The 26,228-nt window shown below is 35.6% G+C and overlaps 1 protein-coding gene across 1 annotated transcript in view; it reads left to right on the forward strand.

The window, feature by feature from the left end:
- Positions 1-26,228, forward strand: part of LOC127450552 (BTB/POZ domain-containing protein KCTD5-like) — a 35,572-nt gene that overhangs the window by 514 nt on the left and 8,830 nt on the right. The window contains exons 2-5 of the mRNA XM_051714773.1: positions 4,671-4,779; positions 4,973-5,064; positions 10,965-11,060; positions 24,426-24,551. Coding sequence (XP_051570733.1) covers positions 4,671-4,779; positions 4,973-5,064; positions 10,965-11,060; positions 24,426-24,551 — 423 coding nt within the window. The remainder of the gene's footprint in view (positions 1-4,670; positions 4,780-4,972; positions 5,065-10,964; positions 11,061-24,425; positions 24,552-26,228) is intronic.

Below are 26,228 nucleotides of genomic sequence, written 5' to 3' on the forward strand. Positions count from 1 at the left end.
GTTCTTGACTGTCAAATATAGTTAAAGAGGCTGTTTTCGTTATTTTGAAGTTCTCTTAAGTTTAAGTCTGTAATGCTGAAAATATGAGGCCACCTCGTTACATGTCAGCTGGTGAGGAACTCCAGAAATCCACTAGTGTTTATCTGATTAAACCATTAAACGGTTTTACTGGTGTTTATCTGATTAAACCATTAAACGGTTTTACTGGTGTTTATCTGATTAAACCATTAAACGGTTTTACTGGTGTTTATCTGATTAAACCATTAAACGGTTTTACTGGTGTTTATCTGATTAAACCATTAAACGGTTTTACTGGTGTTTATCTGATTAAACCATTAAACGGTTTTACTGGTGTTTATCTGATTAAACCATTAAACGGTTTTACTGGTGTTTATCTGATTAAACCATTAAAACGGTTTTACTGGTGTTTATCTGATTAAACCATTAAACGGTTTTACTGGTGTTTATCTGATTAAACCATTAAACGGTTTTACTGGTGTTTATCTGATTAAACCATTAAACGGTTTTACTGGTGTTTATCTGATTAAACCATTAAACGGTTTTACTGGTGTTTATCTGATTAAACCATTAAAACGGTTTTACTGGTGTTTATCTGATTAAACCATTAAACGGTTTTACTGGTGTTTATCTGATTAAACCATTAAACGGTTTTACTGGTGTTTATCTGATCAAACCATTAAAACGGTTTTACTGGTGTTTATCTGATTAAACCATTAAACGGTTTTACTGGTGTTTATCTGATTAAACCATTAAACGGTTTTACTGGTGTTTATCTGATTAAACCATTAAACGGTTTTACTGGTGTTTATCTGATTAAACCATTAAAACGGTTTTACTGGTGTTTATCTGATTAAACCATTAAACGGTTTTACTGGTGTTTATCTGATTAAACCATTAAACGGTTTTACTGGTGTTTATCTGATTAAACCATTAAACGGTTTTACTGGTGTTTATCTGATTAAACCATTAAACGGTTTTACTGGTGTTTATCTGATTAAACCATTAAACGGTTTTACTGGTGTTTATCTGATTAAACCATTAAACGGTTTTACTGGTGTTTATCTGATTAAACCATTAAAACGGTTTTACTGGTGTTTATCTGATTAAACCATTAAACGGTTTTACTGGTGTTTATCTGATTAAACCATTAAACGGTTTTACTGGTGTTTATCTGATCAAACCATTAAAACGGTTTTACTGGTGTTTATCTGATTAAACCATTAAACGGTTTTACTGGTGTTTATCTGATTAAACCATTAAACGGTTTTACTGGTGTTTATCTGATTAAACCATTAAACGGTTTTACTGGTGTTTATCTGATTAAACCATTAAAACGGTTTTACTGGTGTTTATCTGATTAAACCATTAAACGGTTTTACTGGTGTTTATCTGATTAAACCATTAAACGGTTTTACTGGTGTTTATCTGATTAAACCATTAAACGGTTTTACTGGTGTTTATCTGATTAAACCATTAAACGGTTTTACTGGTGTTTATCTGATTAAACCATTAAAACGGTTTTACTGGTGTTTATCTGATTAAACCATTAAAACGGTTTTACTGGTGTTTATCTGATTAAACCATTAAAACGGTTTTACTGGTGTTTATCTGATTAAACCATTAAACGGTTTTACTGGTGTTTATCCGATTAAACCATTAAACGGTTTTACTGGTGTTTATCCGATCAAACCATTAAACGGTTTTACTGGTGTTTATCCGATCAAACCATTAAACGGTTTTACTGGTGTTTATCCGATCAAACCATTAAACGGTTTTACTGGTGTTTATCCGATCAAACCATTAAACGGTTTTACTGGTGTTTATCCGATCAAACCATTAAACGGTTTTACTGGTGTTTATCCGATCAAACCATTAAAGCGGTTTTACTGGTGTTTATCCGATCAAACCATTAAACGGTTTTACTGGTGTTTATCCGATCAAACCATTAAAGCGGTTTTACTGGTGTTTATCCGATCAAACCATTAAACGGTTTTACTGGTGTTTATCCGATCAAACCATTAAAGCGGTTTTACTGGTGTTTATCCGATCAAACCATTAAAGCGGTTTTACTGGTGTTTATCCGATCAAACCATTAAAGCGGTTTTACTGGTGTTTATCCGATCAAACCATTAAACGGTTTTACTGGTGTTTATCCGATCAAACCATTAAACGGTTTTACTGGTGTTTATCCGATCAAACCATTAAAACGGTTTTACTGGTGTTTATCCGATCAAACCATTAAACGGTTTTACTGGTGTTTATCCGATCAAACCATTAAACGGTTTTACTGGTGTTTATCCGATCAAACCATTAAACGGTTTTACTGGTGTTTATCCGATCAAACCATTAAAACGGTTTTACTGGTGTTTATCCGATCAAACCATTAAAACGGTTTTACTGGTGTTTATCCGATCAAACCATTAAGCGGTTTTACTGGTGTTTATCCGATCAAACCATTAAAGCGGTTTTACTGGTGTTTATCCGATCAAACCATTAAAGCGGTTTTACTGGTGTTTATCCGATCAAACCATTAAGCGGTTTTACTGGTGTTTATCCGATCAAACCATTAAACGGTTTTACTGGTGTTTATCCGATCAAACCATTAAACGGTTTTACTGGTGTTTATCCGATCAAACCATTAAAGCGGTTTTACTGGTGTTTATCCGATCAAACCATTAAAGCGGTTTTACTGGTGTTTATCCGATCAAACCATTAAAGCGGTTTTACTGGTGTTTATCCGATCAAACCATTAAACGGTTTTACTGGTGTTTATCCGATCAAACCATTAAACGGTTTTACTGGTGTTTATCTGATCAAACCATTAAAACGGTTTCACTGGTGTTTATCTGATCAAACCATTAAAACGGTTTCACTGGTGTTTATCCGATCAAACCATTAAACGGTTTTACTGGTGTTTATCCGATCAAACCATTAAAACGGTTTTACTGGTGTTTATCCGATCAAACCATTAAAACGGTTTTACTGGTGTTTATCCGATCAAACCATTAAAGCGGTTTTACTGGTGTTTATCCGATCAAACCATTAAAGCGGTTTTACTGGTGTTTATCCGATCAAACCATTAAAGCGGTTTTACTGGTGTTTATCCGATCAAACCATTAAAACGGTTTTACTGGTGTTTATCCGATCAAACCATTAAAACGGTTTTACTGGTGTTTATCCGATCAAACCATTAAAACGGTTTTACTGGTGTTTATCCGATCAAACCATTAAAACGGTTTTACTGGTGTTTATCCGATCAAACCATTAAACGGTTTTACTGGTGTTTATCCGATCAAACCATTAAACGGTTTGACTGGTGTTTATCCGATCAAACCATTAAAACGGTTTGACTGGTGTTTATCTGATTAAACCATTAAAACTCTTTTACTGGTGTTAATCAATCTAAACCATATAAATTCTAGGCTGAACAAAACCATAGAAATATAGTAAGTAATTCAAATTGAACTGTGTATTCTTTAAAAAAGTAAAAAAGAATACAAATTTATGCAAGTTTTATTAATTTAATTTGGTGAAAGACTACACAATGCAATTTGATGGAATTTTGTTATGAAATTTAAATGCGTAAATCTTAAAAAATAGGTTTTATCTGTCTGTCCATCTACTGTATCATCTGTCTGTTTGTATGTATATTCAGCAGTGAAAAAAGAACTACATTTTTGGTTTGTTCTTGAGCTATTGTTTGTCATTTCTGTACCGAATGTTTTAACCAGTCAGCTAGTTAGTAAACAAATATATTTACACATTTAATACTCAGGAAACATTAATTGGCAGGATTTGATCTAGAATAGAACTAGCAACCAATTATTCCAATCAATTGTGAATGACAGTAAATGTTGTTATCGACCAATTTCAACCATTACCAGGACATACAAGTGTGATTTAGGTTTTCAATAAATCCACCAGTTTTCTTCATGTGACATATGAAGAAGTAGGGTTGCTGCATGATTTGAAACTTTTAAAGGTCAGTATGCATCATTTATTAGGGTAACGAACAGTTGAAAGCCGGTAAAAAGACAATTTTTTTCAGTTCCTCTGCTCAGTCAAAAATCATTCTAAATGAACAAGCTTTCATTGCGAGTTAGAAATTACACGACTTGTAAAATTGTATTTGCTGAGTGTGTTAATTTGTGCTTAAACATTGTAGAATAAAGCCCACTTTCTGACACCAATATTGATCCGTGGTAATTATGTTGTGCTGGAGATGGATCAGGGTCCCTATGGGCTTTGCAGCATGTATGGTAAATGTCAGCCACACCTCGTCTTAGCAGAGACAATCATTTTTAAGGCATGATTTCAATTGCGTTATTCATTTAAGCTGCACAATGAGGACTTTTAAGACATTACAGTATAATTTTCTGTAAAGTTGCTTTGAAACAATGTGTATTGTGAAAAGCACTATACAAATAACAATGACTTGACTCTTTGGTACCTGACAGACACCGTTTATAATTTCTGAGAGACTTTTCCCATTATCTGAATAAGCCATACCTGCTATCTGATGAGGTACTGAATCATTACAGCCAGATTTAACAATTTCAGCAGAATAAGTAATGTTTATTATTCAGAAATCTCTTTTGATTCCACTGTGATAGTGCTGCCGAAGCTCTAAATATTCTTTTCTCATCTAGGATGAAACAGGTGCTTATTTGATAGACAGAGATCCCACTTATTTTGGTCCGGTGCTCAACTACCTGAGACATGGGAAGCTGGTGCTGAACAGGGGGTTGGCAGAAGAAGGTATGCAGAGAATGCAGTAAGAAACTTTAAGATATGCCTGGACTTGCAGTTGGATTTGTTCTGTTTTCTCCCTGCTCATTTGCTAAGTTCAGTTGAAACTTATTTTTAAGGTGAACTTGTTCTTGTCATGAAGCTGTGATGTCTGTGACACATGGATTTTGATAAAGCATTTAGTCTTTATATTGTTCCTCAGGTTTGCTGGAAGAGGCTGAATTCTACAATATCACTTCATTGATTAAACTTGTGAAAGACAAAATCAGGGAGAGGGATTGTAAGACGGCTCAGGTAAGTAAAAATTATTCTATCCACCGATAGCAAGTTTTCCGTTATTTGGGAAAAATTGAGTAAATGTATAAGATTTCAGCAATTGAATGTATATCTCATAAATTATTGTATCATATACTGTATACAGTACATGAGGGGTGGGAGAAAATTATTCTATTACAAATTGTGGTTCTTGGGACAAACCATCAAATCATGTCCCTGATGAAAAATAGATTTTTTTAATTTAAATTTTAGATTTAAGTTAGATTAGATCAATATGCTAATACAATGATAGATCGAAATAGGAAGCTATATTTGTGCTGAATTATGCACAAACAGGTTTTCTCTCTGATAAGTTTTGTGCTTTCTTTTTGTTTTGTCCTTTGATGTACCACTGTGACAGCCATCAAAGCACCGCTGTTGTGTACAAACCACTGAGAGAGAGAGAGATATATATATATATATATTTTAGAACTGGATTGCTCATGACGTCATATCAGTGAAGCCACTGCACCGCCATATTGCTATTCTCAAACATTCCAGTGTCCCTATTGACTTAATAGGAAATCATCTCATTTCAGCAAGTAAACATTAGTCATTTAGTTGCCGATTTTATATCTGAAATCTGCATGTACATCCCTACAATGCAAACCTCCCACACATGTAATTATTTATTTAAAGTAGGGTATTTTTCCTGTTTCTTGAAAGCCCAGGCAAGGTATGTATATCTACTGTATATCAAACAGTATCCACCTCTAACAAACTTCATCAGCGAACAGATCAGCTGAATGTAAACAAGTTAACTGAAACTGAGGTAAAATACAAACAGACATTTAGACTTATTGTTTGTGAACATCGAAGTGTTCGTTCAGAGTAGCTTGTTTTATGTTTTCATTAAAACGTGACTTGTTCTCTAGGCCACTTGATTAAGAGTGCGCACTCTCTCTCCCTCTATCACACGTGCAGCAGGTGTACAGAGAGGGAGGGAGACACGCATAGCAAAGTTGGGTCAAATTAAACTGATATGCTAGGTTTAAATGGCATACAAACACATATTTATGACACATATCCATGTATGACTACAGAGAGCACTTCTTTTTTTTTTTTTAAGTCTCTTTTGGGGGAAAGGACGTATTGTCACCATAAACAAGCAGATATTGCAGCTTTTCCTACTTGCTACTTCCTTTGATTGTTGTGCTGCACTGATAGACTGAACAACGGGGCAGGTGAATGCTCTGACATTGCGATACGCATATATTTTCACCTTCGTAACAAATATTATCCATAACGAGCAAATTAAACATTATTGTCACTAGAGGGCAAAATGCAACTGTCATATCCACAGGTTTGAGACTGTGAAATGGGGCTGTTTTTATCTGTCAGTCATTGATTCTCTGACAGTTTGGGCATACCAAGATGGCCGCTCAAACACTTCCGGTGGCTTCACCTCCTGCAGGCAGTTTACCGTTGCGTCAGTGATCCAATTCTATATACAGTATATATCAGTGGTACAAACTCACTGGATTCAATAATACATTTCATGACAGTCACTTCTTTGTGAGGTGTTGTGGAGAGTTTTTTTCAGGAGTCATTCTGCTGTTACTGTCTGACAGGGTTATAAAAGTTTTGACGATTTCAATAGTTCTTATTTTATTTTCATGATGCGTTTACTAATGTTAACAAGTACAACCTTATTGTAAAGTGTTTGCCTGCATGTGATATCACTTGATCAGAAGATACTCATACTCAAAATAATACCATCATAGTTGAAAGTCTTATTTGTCAAATTCAAAACAACACAGCAGACTGCAGCACTTCCTGACATGAAGGAAATGTGCCATAAATGTAACCTATATTGCTGATGCATATAGGTTACATTTAGCAGTATTATCTATTCAATTATCTCTGCAGCATTTATCAGTAGCATGGACTGGAATCTAGGGCTGAAACGATTAGTTGACATTATTGACAATGTCAACAATTAAAAATCGTCGACAAAAAATTTCGTTGTTTGTCGTTTGATCTCATTTAACATAACATAAGATCAGATATGAAACTTTAATGATGGTGCATGAGAGCAGCACTGCAGTTCACGCATGACTGAGGAGAGGAAGAATTGCACTGCTCACAGTCCAGACGCACTCTAAACTTTCCAAACCGCTTCAGGTGATGTAGATCGCAAAATATGAGGGGAATTATAAGGCAAAAATACAGAAGCACCCTCGTTGTGGAATAAGCGGAGCCGGAGTTCTTTAAAGGAAACACCCCGGAGTTACATCTTTAATGCAGTTATATTTAATGTGTTATAGCTTTATTAAAGTTAAAATAATAAGGAAGCAGGTCATGTAAATAACTATAAACTCCGAAACTGGCATTTCTCTGTGCGGTCAGCGCCTCTTCTATGAGTTGCGTGAATGTCCCGATCTAAGGGGAGATATTGAAACTGCACCCGGCTGATGCACACTCTGTTGCTGGGATGCTCGTCCCTCGAGCATGCACGCTTGCTGCAGCTAGATTATAATGTGATGGCTCGTGACTTATTGAATCATAATATGTCACTGTGCATTTCTTATCGTGAAGAAAACTGGCAATACGCAGCTTTATTAATAAGAGAGAGTGTGTTTTTTTTTTTTTTTTTGTGAGTTAAAGTTGGATTGAAGTGAACAGAGAGGTGAGAGTCTTCACCCCATTATACACTGCAACAAAATAAGTTTTTGATTTGTTTTTGTTTTGGCTTGTTTTCCAATATAAATATCTAAAACTCCTTAAACAACATACATTTTCTTTAGCAGCTATACTGCAGAAGAGAAAATTGTTATCTGGGAACGTTGAATATAATATTAAACATTTACATTTTAAAATATCTAAAAATCCTTTAAAAAAAAAAAGATGCATTCAACTGAGAAGCAGTATATAAGATATTTAGACTTGCTTTTAGAGAATGTATCTTGAATATAAGTATATTTTGTCTTTACTGCACTTGCAGAAGTATAACCAAGTGAAAAAAGCACTTTTTAAGATACATTCTCTTAAAGAAAGTCTAAATATATTATGTTGCTTCTCAAGTAATTGTATCTTGTTTTAAGGATTTTTAGACAATTTTAAATGGAAAACAAGACAACAACACTTCTTTACTGAATTAATCTTTTTTTCCTTTAATTCAGTGAATGTCATTTAGAGGTATTTTTAAAAGATGATTTTGTCCTCTTTGTTAGTAAGCACGTTTAATACATCCTTTTAAGTCGGGGCACATGCTGAATAATCGGTTAAGAGCTAATGATTAATCGTTGCAATAATTGCCGAATAGTTGAATAATCATTCTAATAATCGTTAGATTAATTGATTATCAAAATAATCGTTAGTTGCAGCCCGACTGGAATCACATGGGTCTTGTGTCAGATGGCCATCACCGGAGAACTTATTTGCCGAAGTTCATGGAATTAAATATATTCTGAAGTTTTGTTTGAGGTCAACTAAATTAATTTAAATTTAAATCTGATCATCCAACAATGATTGAAAAACGAAAACTAAAGTACCGTAATTTTCTCTAATTCTATTTAGTTTTCATTCGTTTGGTAGTGCACATTTATAGTTTCAGCGTAGTTTTCGTCTTTTTGAAAACTCCCGTTTTTATTTTTAGTTTAGTTAACAAAGATATTTTTTCACTGTTAGTTTTCGTCTTTGTAATCAATTTCATTAACAATAATAAATTTGCTGTCTGGCAATTACTTAATAAATAGTTGCAGTAAAAAAGGCTCGTCAAACTGTTGGATGCCGTGACCTGCATGTTGTGGCTCCACAATATTTATAATCTAACAGCTATGCACTTTTGAATGGGGAGCGAGGATCGGCATGTTGACTCCAAGTGCTCCGGTTACATTTGAGGCGCAGCATTCTCAGTCCGGGATGCACATGCGGTTTTGCGCTACTTTGTATCGAACCTTTGTTTCTTACTTTTTATAGTTCTGTGCAATAAAAGGTTAAAGCCTATTTATTTGCTTAATATCCATTAGTTATCCTGTTAAAGGGCTGAGTTTACAGTCTATATATACCTATTAAACACATCTGATTGAGGGGATATAACGCAGACTAATTATACATCCTTAACACAGACTAGCGGACTAATAGCTCAGACGAAGCATCGACTAGTCAAGTTATGAAAACTGGTAGTTTTACACATTACACATTGAGTGACACAACTGCTCTTCAATAAACATTTCTCTCTAAGAAAAAAGGGTTAATTCAGCTTAACATATGGTAACAATAAATCGTAATACATATTGAATCTGCAACTAAATATCATTGTAATATTAAATCGGGAGGTCTGTGGCAATTCTCAGCCCTAATAAACATATGTGCATTATATTTTTTCATGCAAGCCATCACTCTCGTATAAAACAAATAATCCTTTTACAAGAACGCGCTTTGGCCTTATTCACAAAACATGAGCAGAATGAATTTCTCTGTAAATAGGTCGTAAAAATTTTAAGGCAGTTGCACACTGGACGAGAAGCGCCGCGCCATGTCCCAGGTTGGACAGGACACGATGTGGTGCAGGTGTGCAGTCCAGAGTTGTGGATCTAGTCACCACACAAGTTATGTAGGTTTGTGTACTTCAAGAATGAACAAAGCGGGTGCCTGGGTAGTTCAGCAAGTATTGATGCTGACTACCACCTCTGGAGTCGCGAGTTCGAATCCAGGGTGTGCTGAGTGACTCTGCCAGGTCTCCTAAGCAACCAAATTGGCCCGGTTGCTAGGGAGGGTAGAGTCACATGGGGTAACCTCCTTGTGGTCGCGATTAGTGGTTCACGCTCTCATTGTGGCGTGCAGTAAGTTGTGCGTGGATCGCGGAGAGTAGTATGAGTCTCCACATGCTGTGAGTCTCCGCGGTGTCATGCACAATGAGCCGTGTGATAAGATGCGCGGATTGACTGTCTCGGAAGCGGAGGCAACTGAGACTTGTCCTCCACCACCGGGATTGAGGTGAGTAACCACGCCACCATGAGGACCTAGTAAGTAGTGGGAATTGGGCATTCCAAATTGGGAGAAAAGGGGTTAAAAAATAAATATAAAAAAAGAACAAAGTGGCGTTGATAAGTTTGCAGGTTAGTGTATGAAACTGCTGTAACTGCGCAAACTGAATGATTAGAAACGGAACTATGTTTATTATGCAGTTTCTCTGTATAAATGGGTTTCATTTAAGCTGTCAAACCACGAAAAGGCAAACTTGTATCTGAAAATACATTGTGTAGGTTATATGAAAGATGCATATACACAATATATGCCCCAGTGATGGCTAGAGTAAATATTCTATGGTCTTTGAAAATGATTCGGGTCAAATTTAATAGAAAACTATGCGAGTTGCGCAGTTTTGAGCAGCCTCTTAAGACGTAGCTGGGAGTCGCTGACAGATGCCGAGTGGTGGTGGCGGTGTGCGTACCTTCATAGAAAACGGTGGTTTCGAATTTTAGAACACGCCATGTAGTCCGCCAGACATGTCCGGTGTGTGACACCTTTTAGGTACTGGAAGTTGTTGCATTTAATTGAATTTAAGAATGGTTTTACCAGAAAATGTACGTAGAGATTTGTCCGGCTTCTGTTTCATGAATGAGGCCCATTGATTCAAAACCAAAATATTAAATGGGATTTTCTACAGACCTGTCTTCTGCATGGGTTTGTCTTACAAAGTACTTCAAGGTTCACTCAAATGCTCTTGCTGTATCCCATGTCAAGTGTGTCCTCTGTTCTCTGAAATTTGGCTTCTCAGCAACTTCATCGATACTATTACATTTATGGATCAACGGAAAGGACTGAATCATTCCACAATTAAACTAGAGCACTAACATAAATACAAGGTATACCATGTCTCTCCAAATAGTAATTTTTATACACATCCTCATAAATTTCTTCTCTTCCCTCAGCTCCCTATGAAGCATGTCTACAGAGTCCTGCAGTGTCAAGAGGAGGAACTAACACAGATGGTCTCTACCATGTCAGATGGCTGGAAGTTTGAACAGGTAATTAGAAACTTAAGAGGGAATTGGGGTCATGCTATTGGTTGAAAGAGTTTTAGGGTAAAATTTTAACAGTACACAGTAGTATTGAATAGTGTTAAAATCTTATAGGGGCAACATTACAGTTGTTTGTTGGGCGGCCTAACAACTGTAATCAAGCTGTTCTTTGAATACCAAGGTTTGTACCTGGGTGATCTAAAACAGTGAATTTATAGGCTTATGACATGCGACGATCTAAACTTGGTACTTGTACTGCTCTCAGTGGTCTCAGATGTTATTTATCGATTCAAATTTGGGGATGCTTATTTTACTATGCTAAAGCCAGCTGGCAAACCTGTGTTTGTCTTCAACTGATGTTTGAATGTGAGGACATGAACCAAACCTGGCAGGTTTCAAGAAATGCGATCAAATCCAATGTAAATTCAATGCACAACGTTTTGGTGAATGTTTTTGTTTGCTATTTATGTGTGGAGGAGAGGTGATGTTGGTCAGTGAGTTAATCGTGTGGTATAGGAGGGTTTTCCCCATGCAACTGAGGTGTATGTGCACTCTTGACCTGCTTTTGGCTCATCCTCAAATCTTGCCTTATATGGACAGCGGTAAGGTGACAGAATGCCAGCCATTCCCTGTAATGTACATTTGCCTTTGAAAGTGCCATATGTAGAAACTACAATGTTGGTTTGTGGTTGGTCATTGGTTTTTAGTTCTTCTGTTTCTTTTAATGAGTGCATTTAAAAATTAATTTGCTACGTGCAAATGTGCTTTATAGATTCTTTCCAAACAACTTGCAGTAAAAAAAAAAAAAAAAAAAAAAATGTATAGTATAATGTACACCTGAGGCTGGATGGTTTAAATTTATAACCATGGTCTACTCTGCAAACTGTGAGATGGATGCTTTCAGTGTAGACAGTTTTATTAATTAGAATGAGAGTGATTTAGTTTTGACGTGTCACTAATTTATTGTTTAAACGCAGTGTAAGGGGCCGTTCAGACCGAATGCATTCTTGCATTTAAGAAAAGCTATGCAGCTCAATGAATGGAACAGAATGCAGGTGTTTTTGAGACTCGTGTTTTAAAGTTGAAGTTCTTTTCAGTTGACTAGGCTTCTTAAAAACATTGCTCTCATGCATAAAACAGTGAGAAAGTCAAAAGATGTCAGTCTAGCCCATGTTCACATAGAGCAGGGGTTTTCAAATTGGGTGAAAGTGAGCCTCCCCTTAGAGAACTTGAAGAGAGCCGTACCCCCCCCCCACTAATTAGGCTATTATTATCGGTACTACTAGGCTACTACTTTTAGGCTATGTTCCACTCATCAATATATATATTTTTTTTATTTTTATTTATTAAGCTATCAACATTCCATTTTAAATTCAGTTTCATTTTTAAATAGGTTATATTTTTTAAACACGTTTGTTTTTCTTTTTAAAACGTATTGTGAACACACTTTGCAACACATTTTTACCACATTCAAGCAATTGGGAAACTGTTAAAATTAGCCTTCTGAACAGAATCATCCACTGTCAAAAAACTAAACTAAGTATTCTCAACAGCCTTATAACCAAAGAGCCAACAAAATCAGACAGAACGAAATCAGCACGATGGACAGCTCTATTTTCTGATCACTGAACAGATAACCCTCGACGGTCAAATAACTAAATTGGAAACATGTTCATTAACAGCCACAGGCTACTAGCGTTATCTCAATTGAATAAGAGCTATTTTGGAGATTTTAGGCTTAAGCCAATTCAACTTTGAAAACCTTAACATCAGACATCAAACAACATCAGCAAGATGGACAGCGCTGTTTTGTCACAGTATCAAATGCTTAAAAATCACTTCTATATAGGCCTAGGTTAAGCCAAAAAAAAAAGAAAAAAATCTGATGGCTGATTTTGCCTCTTCATTTTCATCGTCCCTACATCAGTGGGAACAATGAGTCCGACTTTTCGATGCGCACAGCTGATCGATGCGGGGCTGCACGGTAGAAAGGAATAAACGTAAATCGTCTTCCACCTGCAGCCTTGATCAGTATTTGCTTTTAAGCAGGGTCAAAGCGGAAAACCCGCACTCACATAAGTGGAGGTGAAGGGAATCTGCCTCCTCTCCTGTAGACTTTTGTATTGTAGACACTACAAAGCGATCCATTTTGCAACACGCATATGCATAACACGCACTTTAACACGCAAGCTATAAGGACAGATGTATACATACGTGAACAATTGTTTTTTTTTTTCCCACGCTGCGCCTCCCCTGGGGCTCTCTGGCGCCCCCCAGGGGAGGCGCGCCTCAACAATTGAAAACCTCTGACATAGAGAATCCATTAAAAAGCAGCACAGACATATGCAAAAAAAGAAAAAAAAAAAACCTTCTGTGTGAAGGGACCCTAGTTGTTTGTTGATTGTGTTTGCTAAGTAACATCACAACTAGAGCCTGACCGATAGCGATTTTAGAGGGGGTCAATTCACCGATTACCGATATGGTGGCCGATATAGTTAATTTTTGTGCTGGAATGAAAACAGACCTTTTCTATGTGGATTGTGCACCGATATGACTATGCAAAGGTACTCAGAAGGCTGCTTTCTTACAATTTTTTTATCAAAGAATATTTGACATTATTATTATACATTGTCAACAAATTCTAGAAATGAACACTGAGAAAATAAAGAATAAATCAAAATACAATAAATAGCTAAATAAACATCAGTACTGTATGTTTATTATCAGTCAGTTGCTGACCATTTATATAAAGAATACATTTATAGCTAAATAAAAATCTGTTCTGTATGTTTATTATCAGTCAATTGCTGACCATTAAAATAAAGAATAAATTCAAATAAAATAAATAGCTAAATAAACATCAGTAGTACTGTTTAGTGTCAGTCAAATGCTGACTATGTTAATACTGCCAGTCAATTAGGGGCAGGTTGTAAAATGAGAAGCATTTACACCTGCTGAGTCAAGAGATAAACAGCGGCAGCGGTGTTACACCGTATTCTGCCATACAAGTTCAGGGGAAACATTCAGCGGTGGAAAACCAGACTTCTAAATATTCAATTTTAAAAATGCAATGACTGGAACTGTTTGGTTGAAGAGGGTACCAAACTGTCAATCCTGAACAGAACAGTTTGGTGAATACATGTTTACACATTAGCTTCCACTCAGCTGACAAGCAATAAAAGTAGCTACGTGGTTAGCTATAAGCTCGTTGTCACGGAGAGTAAAAGATGGATGTTGTTTATTTACTTTCTAGCATTGCGTCTCACCAAATAGGTAACAACGTAGCGTGAAATCAACACTCAACAGACACAATCCACCACCGCACCGTTGTCTGCTGAGCTGCAAAAAGATGCTCTGATGTTTACCTTTCAATCTGCTACATTACTTACTGCACAGACAAACTATAGCTGGCTAACAGCAAACAGATGTGATAAACATGAGTGACATGGTTGTCAGGGACAGGGTTAACGTTATATTAGTTATATTGAAAAGGGAAAATGATGGGTCATTGTTTATTAACTTTCCAGTATGTATTTCACAAACTAATTTTCAACGCACAGCTTAACTCCGCACTGTCTGCAGAACCACATCAGTTCAGCTCTGTAAACAATAGAGTCGGAGCACGTTCTGCTAGACAAACTACGTTATGACACCAATTCCACATCACCCCAAGCATTGTTTTCTGCATTATATGTTCTGAAAAAAAAGTTATCATATCTCTCATATCGGAAAACTTATACGCAGATACCGAAATATCTGTGAAAGGCTAATATCGGCCGATAATATCACTCATTAATATAGAATTAAACTGATATGCAGTCACATATGTAAGGGATAATGGACAGTCAGCCGGTCGTTATCGCAAAATAAACCCCAACAGGGTGATCAGGACTTGTATCACCCTGAAGGGGTTTATTTTGCAATAACATTCGGCTGACTGTACATTATCCCGTTTATTGAGCGGCTACTAAACAAATAAGTAAATAAATGGAGATAAAAGATTGATTTGCTTTGAAATTATATAATTATGTGAGAAGACATAAATCGCTGAACAGCTAAAAACCATCTTTGGATTGTGTTGGAGTTCTGTTTGTGTTTATTTTGTACATAATGACCGACTGACTGCTCATTCTACTTGCCAAAGAAATAAATAAATGGACATGAAACATTGAGTTGATTTGAAATTATTTTATTAGCTTACTTGTAGTGATCGCACAGTGATCCGTGATCTGAGAAAAGATGACTCGCAATACCCGGATGAGCGGTCTGATACGTGGAAGTGCGGTTGTTACTGAGCAAGATCAGACCGCTTTTGGCACCGTTGACCAACCAGAATCAAGTATTCCAGGGCACTGTGTAATAAGTGCATAGATTGGCTATTATTTTTCAAGTCTTTTTGTTCTTAACTCGTGTTCTAATGCTAAGCATTTTTATTTATTTTTTTGCTGATTCCAGATGTGTCATTCATTTGTTATGAATAACCTAACATTTTGGTTTGTGTCCATTAGGCCTCTCGCGATTTATTAAATAATCGTCTGATCGCAGTTATTTGATCTTTTATTGTACAGTTCAAATTGCAATGATATTTAAATGTCCAAATAAGGGAATTTTAAGCTTATATATAAATGCCATAAACAGCGCGTTTGTGTGTCATTCAGTTAAACTCAGATCGTCACTGAGCCGCACCGCGGATGTCAACGAGAGCAGCTCCTGTCTGGAAGAGTGAGTGAAGCGCTTCTCAGAGGCTATGATGTGCGTGCTGTCAGCAGAGGCTCGCACCAAACTCCGGCAAAAATATAAGCGAACAAACAAACTTTGGTAGTGAACGCAAAACGCTCCTGTTTCACTTTAATTGAACGATTGTGTAATGGAAAATGTTTCTGGTCAAAGCGGGTTCATTCACGCATTGTTAATGACACAGAGGAGGAGACGCATGCTTACTCTGTTTCTGTGGATTGATAAAATTATGAAATTAAAAGGTTTTGCTTCATGAGAAATAAGGGATGTTGGTTTAATCAAAGAGCATTACAATGATGTGTGAAAGTGAAGAAATTAGAACAGAAATATTTTACCTTCGCTTAATGTAATATTATATTATATAATATAAATATAATAAAATGTATTTTGTATTATTTTTTTCATTTTTTTTGTAAATGTAAAAGTGACCAAAACTAAAGTTGACCAAAAAGAGACATATTTTTTTATATTTAGAAATTCATTGTCATTCATAGTTTTAACGCCTTAAAAGGAAATCATATATCCGTTTTATTTGATTTCTACATTTGAAGTTAAATATGTAAAACATCTGAAGCACACATGCACCTTATGAAATATAACAATTTATATAACAATTAATCGTGAAAGCCCTAAAAGAGAAATTCATCATCATAATCGCAATCTTTTGTTTGACAATTAATCACTAGCCAAATTTCATAATTGTGACAGCGCTAGTGTCCATCAATTAAATTCATAGCAAAAATACAAAAATTACCTCATCTTATTTGATTTAAGTATTTCATGCGTTAGATTATATATAATAGGCATTACTTCTTGGTTATGTAATATAAAACCTTTATTAGTACATTGTGAGATATATAACATTACCATTAAATGAAATTACTCATACCATAAGATTGGTCATACAGTCCACCCCTAATGTATATGATACTTTTTTTAGTGCTATGTGTGATGTTTTGATTGAGTGATGCTACCTGATAAAGTTAAATGTCAAGTTCTATGTCATTTAAGTGCATCAAACAGCAGTGGAAAAGTTTTTTGGAAGTTTGCTTTTATTTGAATACCATGCTAAAACATTGTTTTCCTTTATTTTTGCATATTCATACTCCTTTGGCAGAAGGGGGTGTGGTAGTTTAGGGACAAGGAGTAATTTGCAAGGGGGTTTGGGTTTCTAGCGAGTTGGTTTGTAGAATCAGTGGCAGGTGTAAGGAAGTGTCTGTGGTTCAGCAACCTGTGGTGAGTGAGGCATCTAAAGAGCGTCTGACAGTTCAGTCTGTTCACTATCTGGAAGTAAGTGGAGAGAGACAGAGGCATCAGTATTCAAGTGGAGTTAATGGTCCTCTTCCTTAGATTAGGGCTGCAACAACTAATCGATAAAATCAGTAATTATCGATAATGAAAATCGACAACTAATTTAATTATCGATTAGTTGGATATTTGCGGTAAGCATGGAGAAGCTCCGTCAGTGATGTCACTTTACAGCCCAGTGAAAAGTGTGTGACATAACTTGTTTGAAAAACAACGGCTACAAGTTAAAGCGGAAAAAACGTGACCCAAGAAGCCCATCACACAAGAGCACTTTATAAAGACTTCAAAGATCATAATAAACATGAAGTTTATAGTGGAGCAGTTGCCGCATCAGGTGCATTGAAAGAGGGCTTGTGCTGTTTCATGCTCTAAAGCAGTGTTTCCCAACCTTTTTTCTGACACGGCACACTTTTTACGACGAAAAAATTCTACGGCACACCACTATCCCACATAGGCTAACCATCGTCAATATTTTTCCTTTTCAAGAACTTGTCCATGTTTTGTCCATCTTAGTAGCGTGTTTACTTGTAATGTTTGAAATTCGGCTATACAAAAAAATTTAAAAAAAATAATAAAAAATTAAATTAGGTAGGCTACGCTGTGTGAGGTCACAGATGGAAAGAGCGCTAAATGGGTAATGATAAAACAACAAATTTGCTTCTTTTCTAATTTGTTCTTGTAATGCCACAACAAATTACAGGGATGCAAACTCATAATGGGCGAAAAAGGTAAGACAATCACTGGTCCACGAACATTTTTTCTGGGGATATTTTATTTATTTATTTTTTTTAAAGAATAAGCTAAAAGCACCAATTCCAGCTATTTTAGTGATTTCAAGTTTATTCAAGTTTACAATTGTGCAGAATTAGCTGCAAAATAGAGTATTTTGGTGAGGCTTGCTTCTGTTTCACAAATTTGTTAAATTTTATTAACTGATTAGTTCAGTGACCCCTTCTGGAAATTTCACTAGGTGGTGACAAATGAGCGTCTTGTGTGCTGTAAGTCAGTGAATCATTTTGAGCCGTTCATGACCGAAATCTACCAAGAGACTTTATAGTGTTTAAGCATTAAAAGAACAAAGCAGATCTATGGTCTTCCTTCAGTCTGAGTATTATTTTTCATCCAAAAAGACAACAATATTAGTCTAATAATAGTGAGTTTCAATAACATCCTTTATTAAAACTTGCATGGCTACAAATCTACTGACTTCAGTATAAGAATTATAAACCCAAATAGGGCTGGGATGATTCATCGACGTCATCGATTACAGAAATACGTCAATTTGCATAACATGCATCGGCGCATCACAATGGAGTAATTAAAATGACAGCGCCCGGTTTAAGCATGGATTCCCCCGAAGAACAAGCTGCAGCTAAAAAAACAAATCGCCCACGGTCATCTAAAGCATGGGAGTATTTTAGCCAGAGACCCAAAAATGTAGTGCTGTGTAAGCTATGCAAATTGGAAATGGCTTATCACAGCAGTACAACCGCCATGAATGAACACTTGAAGCGAAAGCATCCCGGAGCGCTTTGTCAAGACGGCAGCAGTCCTGTTTACTTTTTGTCCCCACCCAAGCATGACATGTTAGTATTACAACACGTGTTTCTGTTAGTAGTAGTCACTTAAAATTGATTTTCTAAATGTTTCCTCATCGCCCCCATGTTAAAAGTAATTTCTGCACCTCTGCTAACGTAACTTTACACCATGCGTCATCTAATTTTGTTATTTGGCTGTTTTATATTTTCTGTTTACTTTTAACGGCCATGTATGAGTGAGAAAATGGCGTAAACTGTGTGACTGTTACAGTCTTTAAATCGTTTCAGTTATTTTCCTTGCCCCACACTGATGCAAAATTACATTTGCCAATGATTATCTTAACTGCATATTACTCCAGTGATGAAATAAATCAATGTCATAACCGTTTTAAGTCAAGTACTTAAGTAAAAATACTGATTCTCCAGTTCAGGGAAAGGGTTGACATACAGCGATTAAATTAATCTATGTGTTCCAGCAATCCTATTGAATTTGAGGTCTAGTAGCCTATTTTTCTGATCAGGAATTAAGAATGCACAAGTTTTAGTTATTCCTGTTAGAAAAGCATTTGTGTTACTCAAATTGCACTAATTTTACTGTAAAATCATTTTATGTTGAACTGCTAAACTCGAGGTTGCACAATGTTTTGGTATTCCTCCTGAAAGTGACTTGAATTTTTACATTTGTTTCATTTATTTTGTTGTTGGATTGCTAAATGTAGATTGCACTTTCCTTTTACTTGAATTGAACAAGTTACTTTATTTTGGAGAGATTTTATGTTGGACTGGAAAACGGAGATTATCAGTTAAGACAGGGCTATTTTTGTTGCAGAATAATGCCCTGCAGTGCACACTTTGTTTCTTGTATATTTGTTTGTGTTTAAGAGAAGGTGATTTAATAAAATATTGAAATATTAATGAGAAGGTTTTTTTTAATATTTATTTTGGGTTAATAAATTGTTATATTAATCAAATAATAATAATAATAATAAAAAATCTTTAGAATAATCAGCAAATTAGTTGTTAGATTAATTGACTAATCGGAAAAAGAATAGATTAATCGATTAAAAAAATAATAATAATAATAATAATCGTTTGGTGCAACCCTAAACACAAAGCTGATCTATGGTATCATTTTCCTACAGTAGCCCATTTAAACTGCTGAGCATGGCCTTTATCAATGAAGACCACAATAATAGACAAATAATGATAATTTTGAGTTTCAGTAATGTTCTTTCGTCATTGTAAAGCCCATTTCACATGAGTTGAGTCGAGGCGACAACACTCCGTTCAACGCCAGCGTCAAGCGCCGCATTGTCATGTGGAGGGCAAGAGCTGCAGAAAGCATCACAGAGGGGTGATAAACATTGAAAACATGTATTTGGAAGAGAGGAAAAAAAGCATGTAGTTTCTTTGATAGCAGAAAGTAATAAAAGGTCTCGTGTTTTGTTTAGGTCGAAGCGTTTCTTGGTGAATTTAAATTAGTTCAATAACTGGGGTCTCTGATATTCGTAAACAATAAGGTAATATTTAATTGAAAGAAATTGAGACATTCAATGTCTCTCCACAAATTTGGACAGTTTTTAAATATTTCTTGTTGCTTAGTACTCTCAAAGACATTATTGGTGAAGCAAAAAAGAGGTGTAAAGTGGTATCACTTCATAGACGTCAATGTATTCTGCAGCGCTGGTGCGAGTCATGTGAAAGACCCTTAACGCGTATAAATATCAGTCACTTTTGCACATTAATCATTGCTCTTCACAATCACAAAAGTGACCGATTATGGTTTCAAAACGGCAAATTTCTCCAAAAGGTCAGGAGTTTGGATCCCTAAAATTATTTTTTTTCATGCATTTATTTATTATGTGGAATTTGATCATTTTCCGCGGCACAGTGGTTGGGAAACACTGCTCTAAAGACTCTCCAGCACATAACTTACATTTTGTTTTGTTAACTTACATTACATGTTTTGTAATGTATACATGTTATGAATTAAAAATCAGTATTTCCATTTCGCAAAACTGTTTGTCTCCGTTCAACTTTACCAAGCGCACCAGCGCGCATCTATGACAATCAAACCAATTGCCATAGAGAAAGGAAGCGCAATCATTTTGATTACGTGTGTGCAACATTGTACCGCGATTTCATTTTCGATGTAATCAATTATGCAGCTTTCATGGATGTCAAAATGTCTCAGGTCCAAATGTGCCGGCTTTTCAAGTGTTTTAGATGGTTTCTTCTCATCATGTATTCGCATGTAATACAACAAGCTTCTGTCTAGACAAAAAAGTCTAGGATGAGACTTTTCAGCACGAGAGTGAATCTGATGATTGTACTTTATAAACTGTATGCTGAATATAATGTATAATAATGCTAAGGGTCCTGATATTTGATAGTCCTGATGATGATAATGTCATGTTTGATTTCACCAGTAAATATATTTATATAATGGCAAACGTTATTTTACTGGATAAGCATACACTACCATTAGTGTGTAAGTGTATTTTTCGAAAATGATAGTTTAGAAACATGTAATGAGTGACCACACCTTTTTTAAATCTTACAATATTTAATTATTAATATTATATTTCTGGTGTCATTTTGCCCTCTGCTGGGCTGATTTGTTTTTATTTATTTATTTATTTTTTGGTCCCACTCCATCCCTGATGGATCATTTTACTCTAATGAATATTACTTTTGTTAAGCTTTACAAATAAAGGAAAGGAACTGTTTTGCATATGTCATAAAATAATAATATTAATAATAATAAATTCAAACTTAAAGCTACACTATGTAACTTTTGGCCCTCTAGCGGTTAAAAAATAAAACCGTATGCGTCTTGCGGAAGAGCATTGTTTTGGTAATGATGTAAGTTGTGCTCCGGCTCTGCTCTGCGCGGATGAATGTGGTTGTACACAATTGTACAGAGCGGTTATCTGAGTTACCGTAGACTTTGTCAGTTTGAACAAGTCTGGCCATTCTCTGTTGACCTCTCTCATCAACAAGACATTTCCGTCCACAGAACTGCCACAAAACTGCTGCCAAACAACTTACTGGATGTTTTTTGTTTTTGGGATTGTTCGGAGTAAATTCTAGAGACTGTTGTGTGTGAAAATCCCAGGAGATCAGCGGTTACAGAAATACTCAAACCAGCCCATCTGGCACCAACAATCATGCCACGGTCCAAATCACTGAGATCACATTTTTTCCCCATTCTGATGCTTGATGTGAACATTAACTAACTGAAGCTCCTGACCCGTATCTGCATGATTTTATGCACTGCGCTGCTGCCACACGATTGGCTGATTAGATAATCGCATGGATGATTGTTGGTGCCAGACAGCTGGTTTGAGTATTTCTGTAACTGCTGATCTCCTGGGATTTTCATGCACAACAGTCTCTAGAATTTACTCCGAAAGGTGCCAAAAACAAAAAACATCCAGTGAGCGGCAGTTCTGTGGATGGAAATGTCTTAATGAGAGAGGTCAACAGAGAATGGCCAGATTGGTTCGAACTGACAAAGTCTACGGTAACTCAGAAAACCGCTCTGTATATATCGGTATATATGTAATTTTGAATAATCCAGTCAGTGAATTAAATACTTCTAAATCTAATATAATTTTCTCTTTTATTTTTTAACTTGACAAAGTAAAAAAATAAATAAAAATGTCACATTTAAGTCTGATGATATGCACCAATTTTCTTTTCATTATGATTATTGTTATAACTTTCCTCAAGAAACTTAACATCTTCTCAAAGCAATGCAAAAAGTAAAATGACAAAAAAAAAAAAAAAAATATCCATAAATAAAACACTTAATTAGGCTCTTGGATTTTTAGTAATTTCTAAACTGTAAAGAAAATATAAAATATCTGATGGACAATATGGCTGGTTTGTTTCCTGATATCAAACATCATTCGAACTGAATTTTAGAAAGGGGTTTGATGTGTATTTTTAAAAACCCACTTGACATCGAGAGAATCCAGAATGAGCACAACTGAAGGGACTGGGATGACTGGTACCCCCCTTCAACCGAACAATTCCAGTCATTGCATTTTTAAAATTTAATATTTAAAAGCCTGGTTTTCCACCGTTGAAAGTTTCCCCTGAACTTGTATGGCAGAATACGGTGTAACACCGCTGCCGCTCTTTATCTCTTGAATCGGCAGGTGTAAATGCTTCTTGTTTTACAACCTGCCTCTAAATGACTGGCAGTATTAATATAATCCGCATTTGACTGATACTAAAAAGTACTGATGTTTATTTAGCTATTTATTTTTTTTTTGAATTTATTCTTTATTTTAATGGTCAGCAACTGACTGATTACTAAACATACAGTACTGATTTTTATTTAGCTATTTATTGTATTTTTATTTATTTATTGAAATGGTCAGCACTTAACATACTAAACAATACTGATGTTTATTTTTATTTAATTTTCTCAGTGTTCATTTCTAGAATTTGTTGACAATGTATAATAATAATGTCAAATAATCTTTGATTAAAAAATATTTGTTTAAGAAAGCAGCCTTCTGAGTACCTTTGCATGGTCATATCGGTGCACAATCCACATAGAAAAGGTCTCTTTTCATTCTGGCTCAAAAATTAACTATATCGGCCACCATATCGGTAATCGGTGAATTTCCCCCTCTAAAATCGGTATTGGTCTCAAAAATCCCATATTGGTCGGGCTCTAGTTAAGAGCTGTCGGAACCAGAACATTAAGGTTACGTTTACACGACAACAATGTACTAAAAATGGAAAAGTTTTTCCTTTTGCGTTTTTGAAAAGTTTCGCGTACAGACGACAACGTTGTCAAAACGATCCCTAAAAATGACTAAAAACGCTGTATTATGCATGCCAGGCCAGTAGTTGGCGATGTCACTTTGTAAAGAAACACTACGCGCCTGCGCACAAGCATTCTTCCACTGAGCGGTGAATACAAACAGTGAAGATGGTGATCGCTGGTCATAGTAGTGATGCAGTAAATCTACACTTTGCTGGAGAAGCGTCAATAAACTCAAAATCTTGTGCAGCACAAACACAGTCCTGTAGTCCGCCATTGTAGTTTTGAAGTACTCACGCATGCCTATAGACTGAACACTTAATACGTGTGCACATGACGTCATCGTTTTCTCAAATTCGTGTTTTTGTATGTTTACACGGAGACGATAACGGCATCATTTTCAAAAGTTTGCGTTTTCAGGCCCCAAAATGCCATTGTCGTGTAAACGAACAGCCAAAACGCACAAAGTTTTCCGCTTTTAGTTGAAAACGTTGTGTAAACGGCCCCTAAATTCCTTACGATTCCCTTCCCTGTCAGCACAATAGTTTGAGTGAAAAGTTGAATTTGAAAAAATGATATGAATTTCTTCATGGAGAAATCATTGGTTGTCTAGAAATAGTGCAGAATCTTCAATATTTCGTGTTTATCTTACGTCTTAATTATTTGTTTTTCATTTTTCTGTGTATTTCCAGGTTTAATTACAGTGCATTTTGAATCGCAGATTATCACTGTGGACTTCCGAACCCTACTGTTTATATTTTTTTTTTTTTTACATCCCCAAATGATACAATTAGAGTACATTAGGATAATCTTCTCTGTGCTCTTCACTGATCTATCAGGACTGAGTTCTGGTTCATATAGTTTTGTATGTTACACATTATTACTACCAACTAATGAATGCATTACAGGAACTGTGTGGATTTGTTTATATTTCATGAACAATTTGTAGTCAAATCAGTAAACTATGGAAATATCATCATTATGTATTTTCCTCTCTCCTTCTAGTTGGTTAGCATTGGCTCTTCGTACAACTACGGAAATGAGGATCAGGCAGAGTTCCTCTGCGTGGTCTCCAAGGAGCTGCACAATCAGTCATATGGCACAAACAGCGAGCCCAGTGAAAAGGCCAAGGTGAGGCTGACAGAACCCTTACAGTCTCTCGTGCTCTCTTCCCTCATGCACAGACAGAAATAGTCATTTACGCACAAATCGTAAGAAAATATCCCACAGCTCTGCTCTTGAAATGGTCACATGGCATAACTGTATTCAAAGATTTGATTAACCATACAAAATATGTTCATGCTTCAGTGTTTTGTTTCCCTGCATGCACACTGAGTTGAAAGTAGTTTTTTATTTTTTCACCTTTGTTTTTCTTGGTGAGGCTTCATTTACATATCACTTAAGCTGTTAATTAGGTCTCTGCTGACTGCTCTCTCGCTCTCTCTCGCTCTCTCTCTCTCTCTCTCTCTCTCTCTCTCTCTCTCTCTCTCTCACCATTGCTCAATTTGACGCACGCTGTCTGGCTATACTCTTACCTATTAGCCAGCTCTAGAAGTTACATGCTGAAAGTCATCATTTTACTCCGTTTCAGACGTTTTCCAACATTGAGAATGTGTAGAGGGATTTGTGCTACACTCATGCACCGTAATAAACAGTCTGGAATGATATCACTTAAGCATCGTTACACATCCTGTGTAGTCCACATAGACGCCTGCACAAATAAACAAAGGCCTCTCATTCAGGGCTGGATGATATAGCTACAAAAATGACCTTCTGAAGATATTTATATATTTGCTTTAGTTTAAAGGACTATTTATTTTATTTTTTTATTTTTTTCAATCAGAGGAATCAAAATCATAATGTAGACAGTGATTGTTTCCACATAGATTCAAAGTGTTTAAAACAATACAGTTAGTAAAATACATGGAACATTTTAGGTTTTTTGTTTTTTTACTAATAAACAGCTATATTCCTACCTTTTATCTTTTACTATACAAAGACTTTCATTAACATTTTAACTGGATTGTTTAATCATTAGTTTAAACAGATTCACTGAAAAGGACAGTAATGATAATTATAAAAATAAAAATAAAAAGCTTCACAACTCGTTCTGCATTTTCGGTATTGATTTATCAAAGATGCTAATAACTAATGCTGCAACTAATTATTTTGATAATGGATTATCCTGACTATTATTTCTTCAATTAACCTATAAAAAAAAAAAATGAAATTATTTATTTATATATATATTTTTTATCTTAAAATATACATTGCTGTACAGGTACTGTAAAAGTTTTAAAATATGAATGTAACAATATACATCTACATTTTTAAAAATATAAGGTACTCCGTTATAATCTCACTACTGCTCTTATAAAATAATTTTTTGTATTATGATCTCAATATAATATGGTTACACTAAGTCTTTTGAATTTTAACAGAGACTCGCTCGACAGACTGTTTTGTGATCTGGAAGTACGCGCATGACTTCATAATAGGGCTGTCAATCGATTAAAATTTAGAATCAAATTCATTATATAAGATGCCGATTAATTAATCACACAATTAATCGCATAACTAAATATTTGCTGAGGAAGGCCCTCAAATAACAATAATTCAGTATATTCAGTAATTCATGTTTAGGGCACTGCAATGCTGGCCTTATGTTTTTTTTATCGTCCTACCTCCCAGATGTAGGTGGAGGTAGCAACATGCACTCTGATGCACCAGTCACACATTTCATTTGCCCTTTTACGTAAACTTCTAGAGGGCATCAGTGAGTATAGTTAATTCAATAATTATAGTTAT

The sequence above is a fragment of the Myxocyprinus asiaticus genome, chromosome 13, assembly GCF_019703515.2.
Source record: "Myxocyprinus asiaticus isolate MX2 ecotype Aquarium Trade chromosome 13, UBuf_Myxa_2, whole genome shotgun sequence".
Taxonomy (NCBI): domain Eukaryota; kingdom Metazoa; phylum Chordata; class Actinopteri; order Cypriniformes; family Catostomidae; genus Myxocyprinus; species Myxocyprinus asiaticus.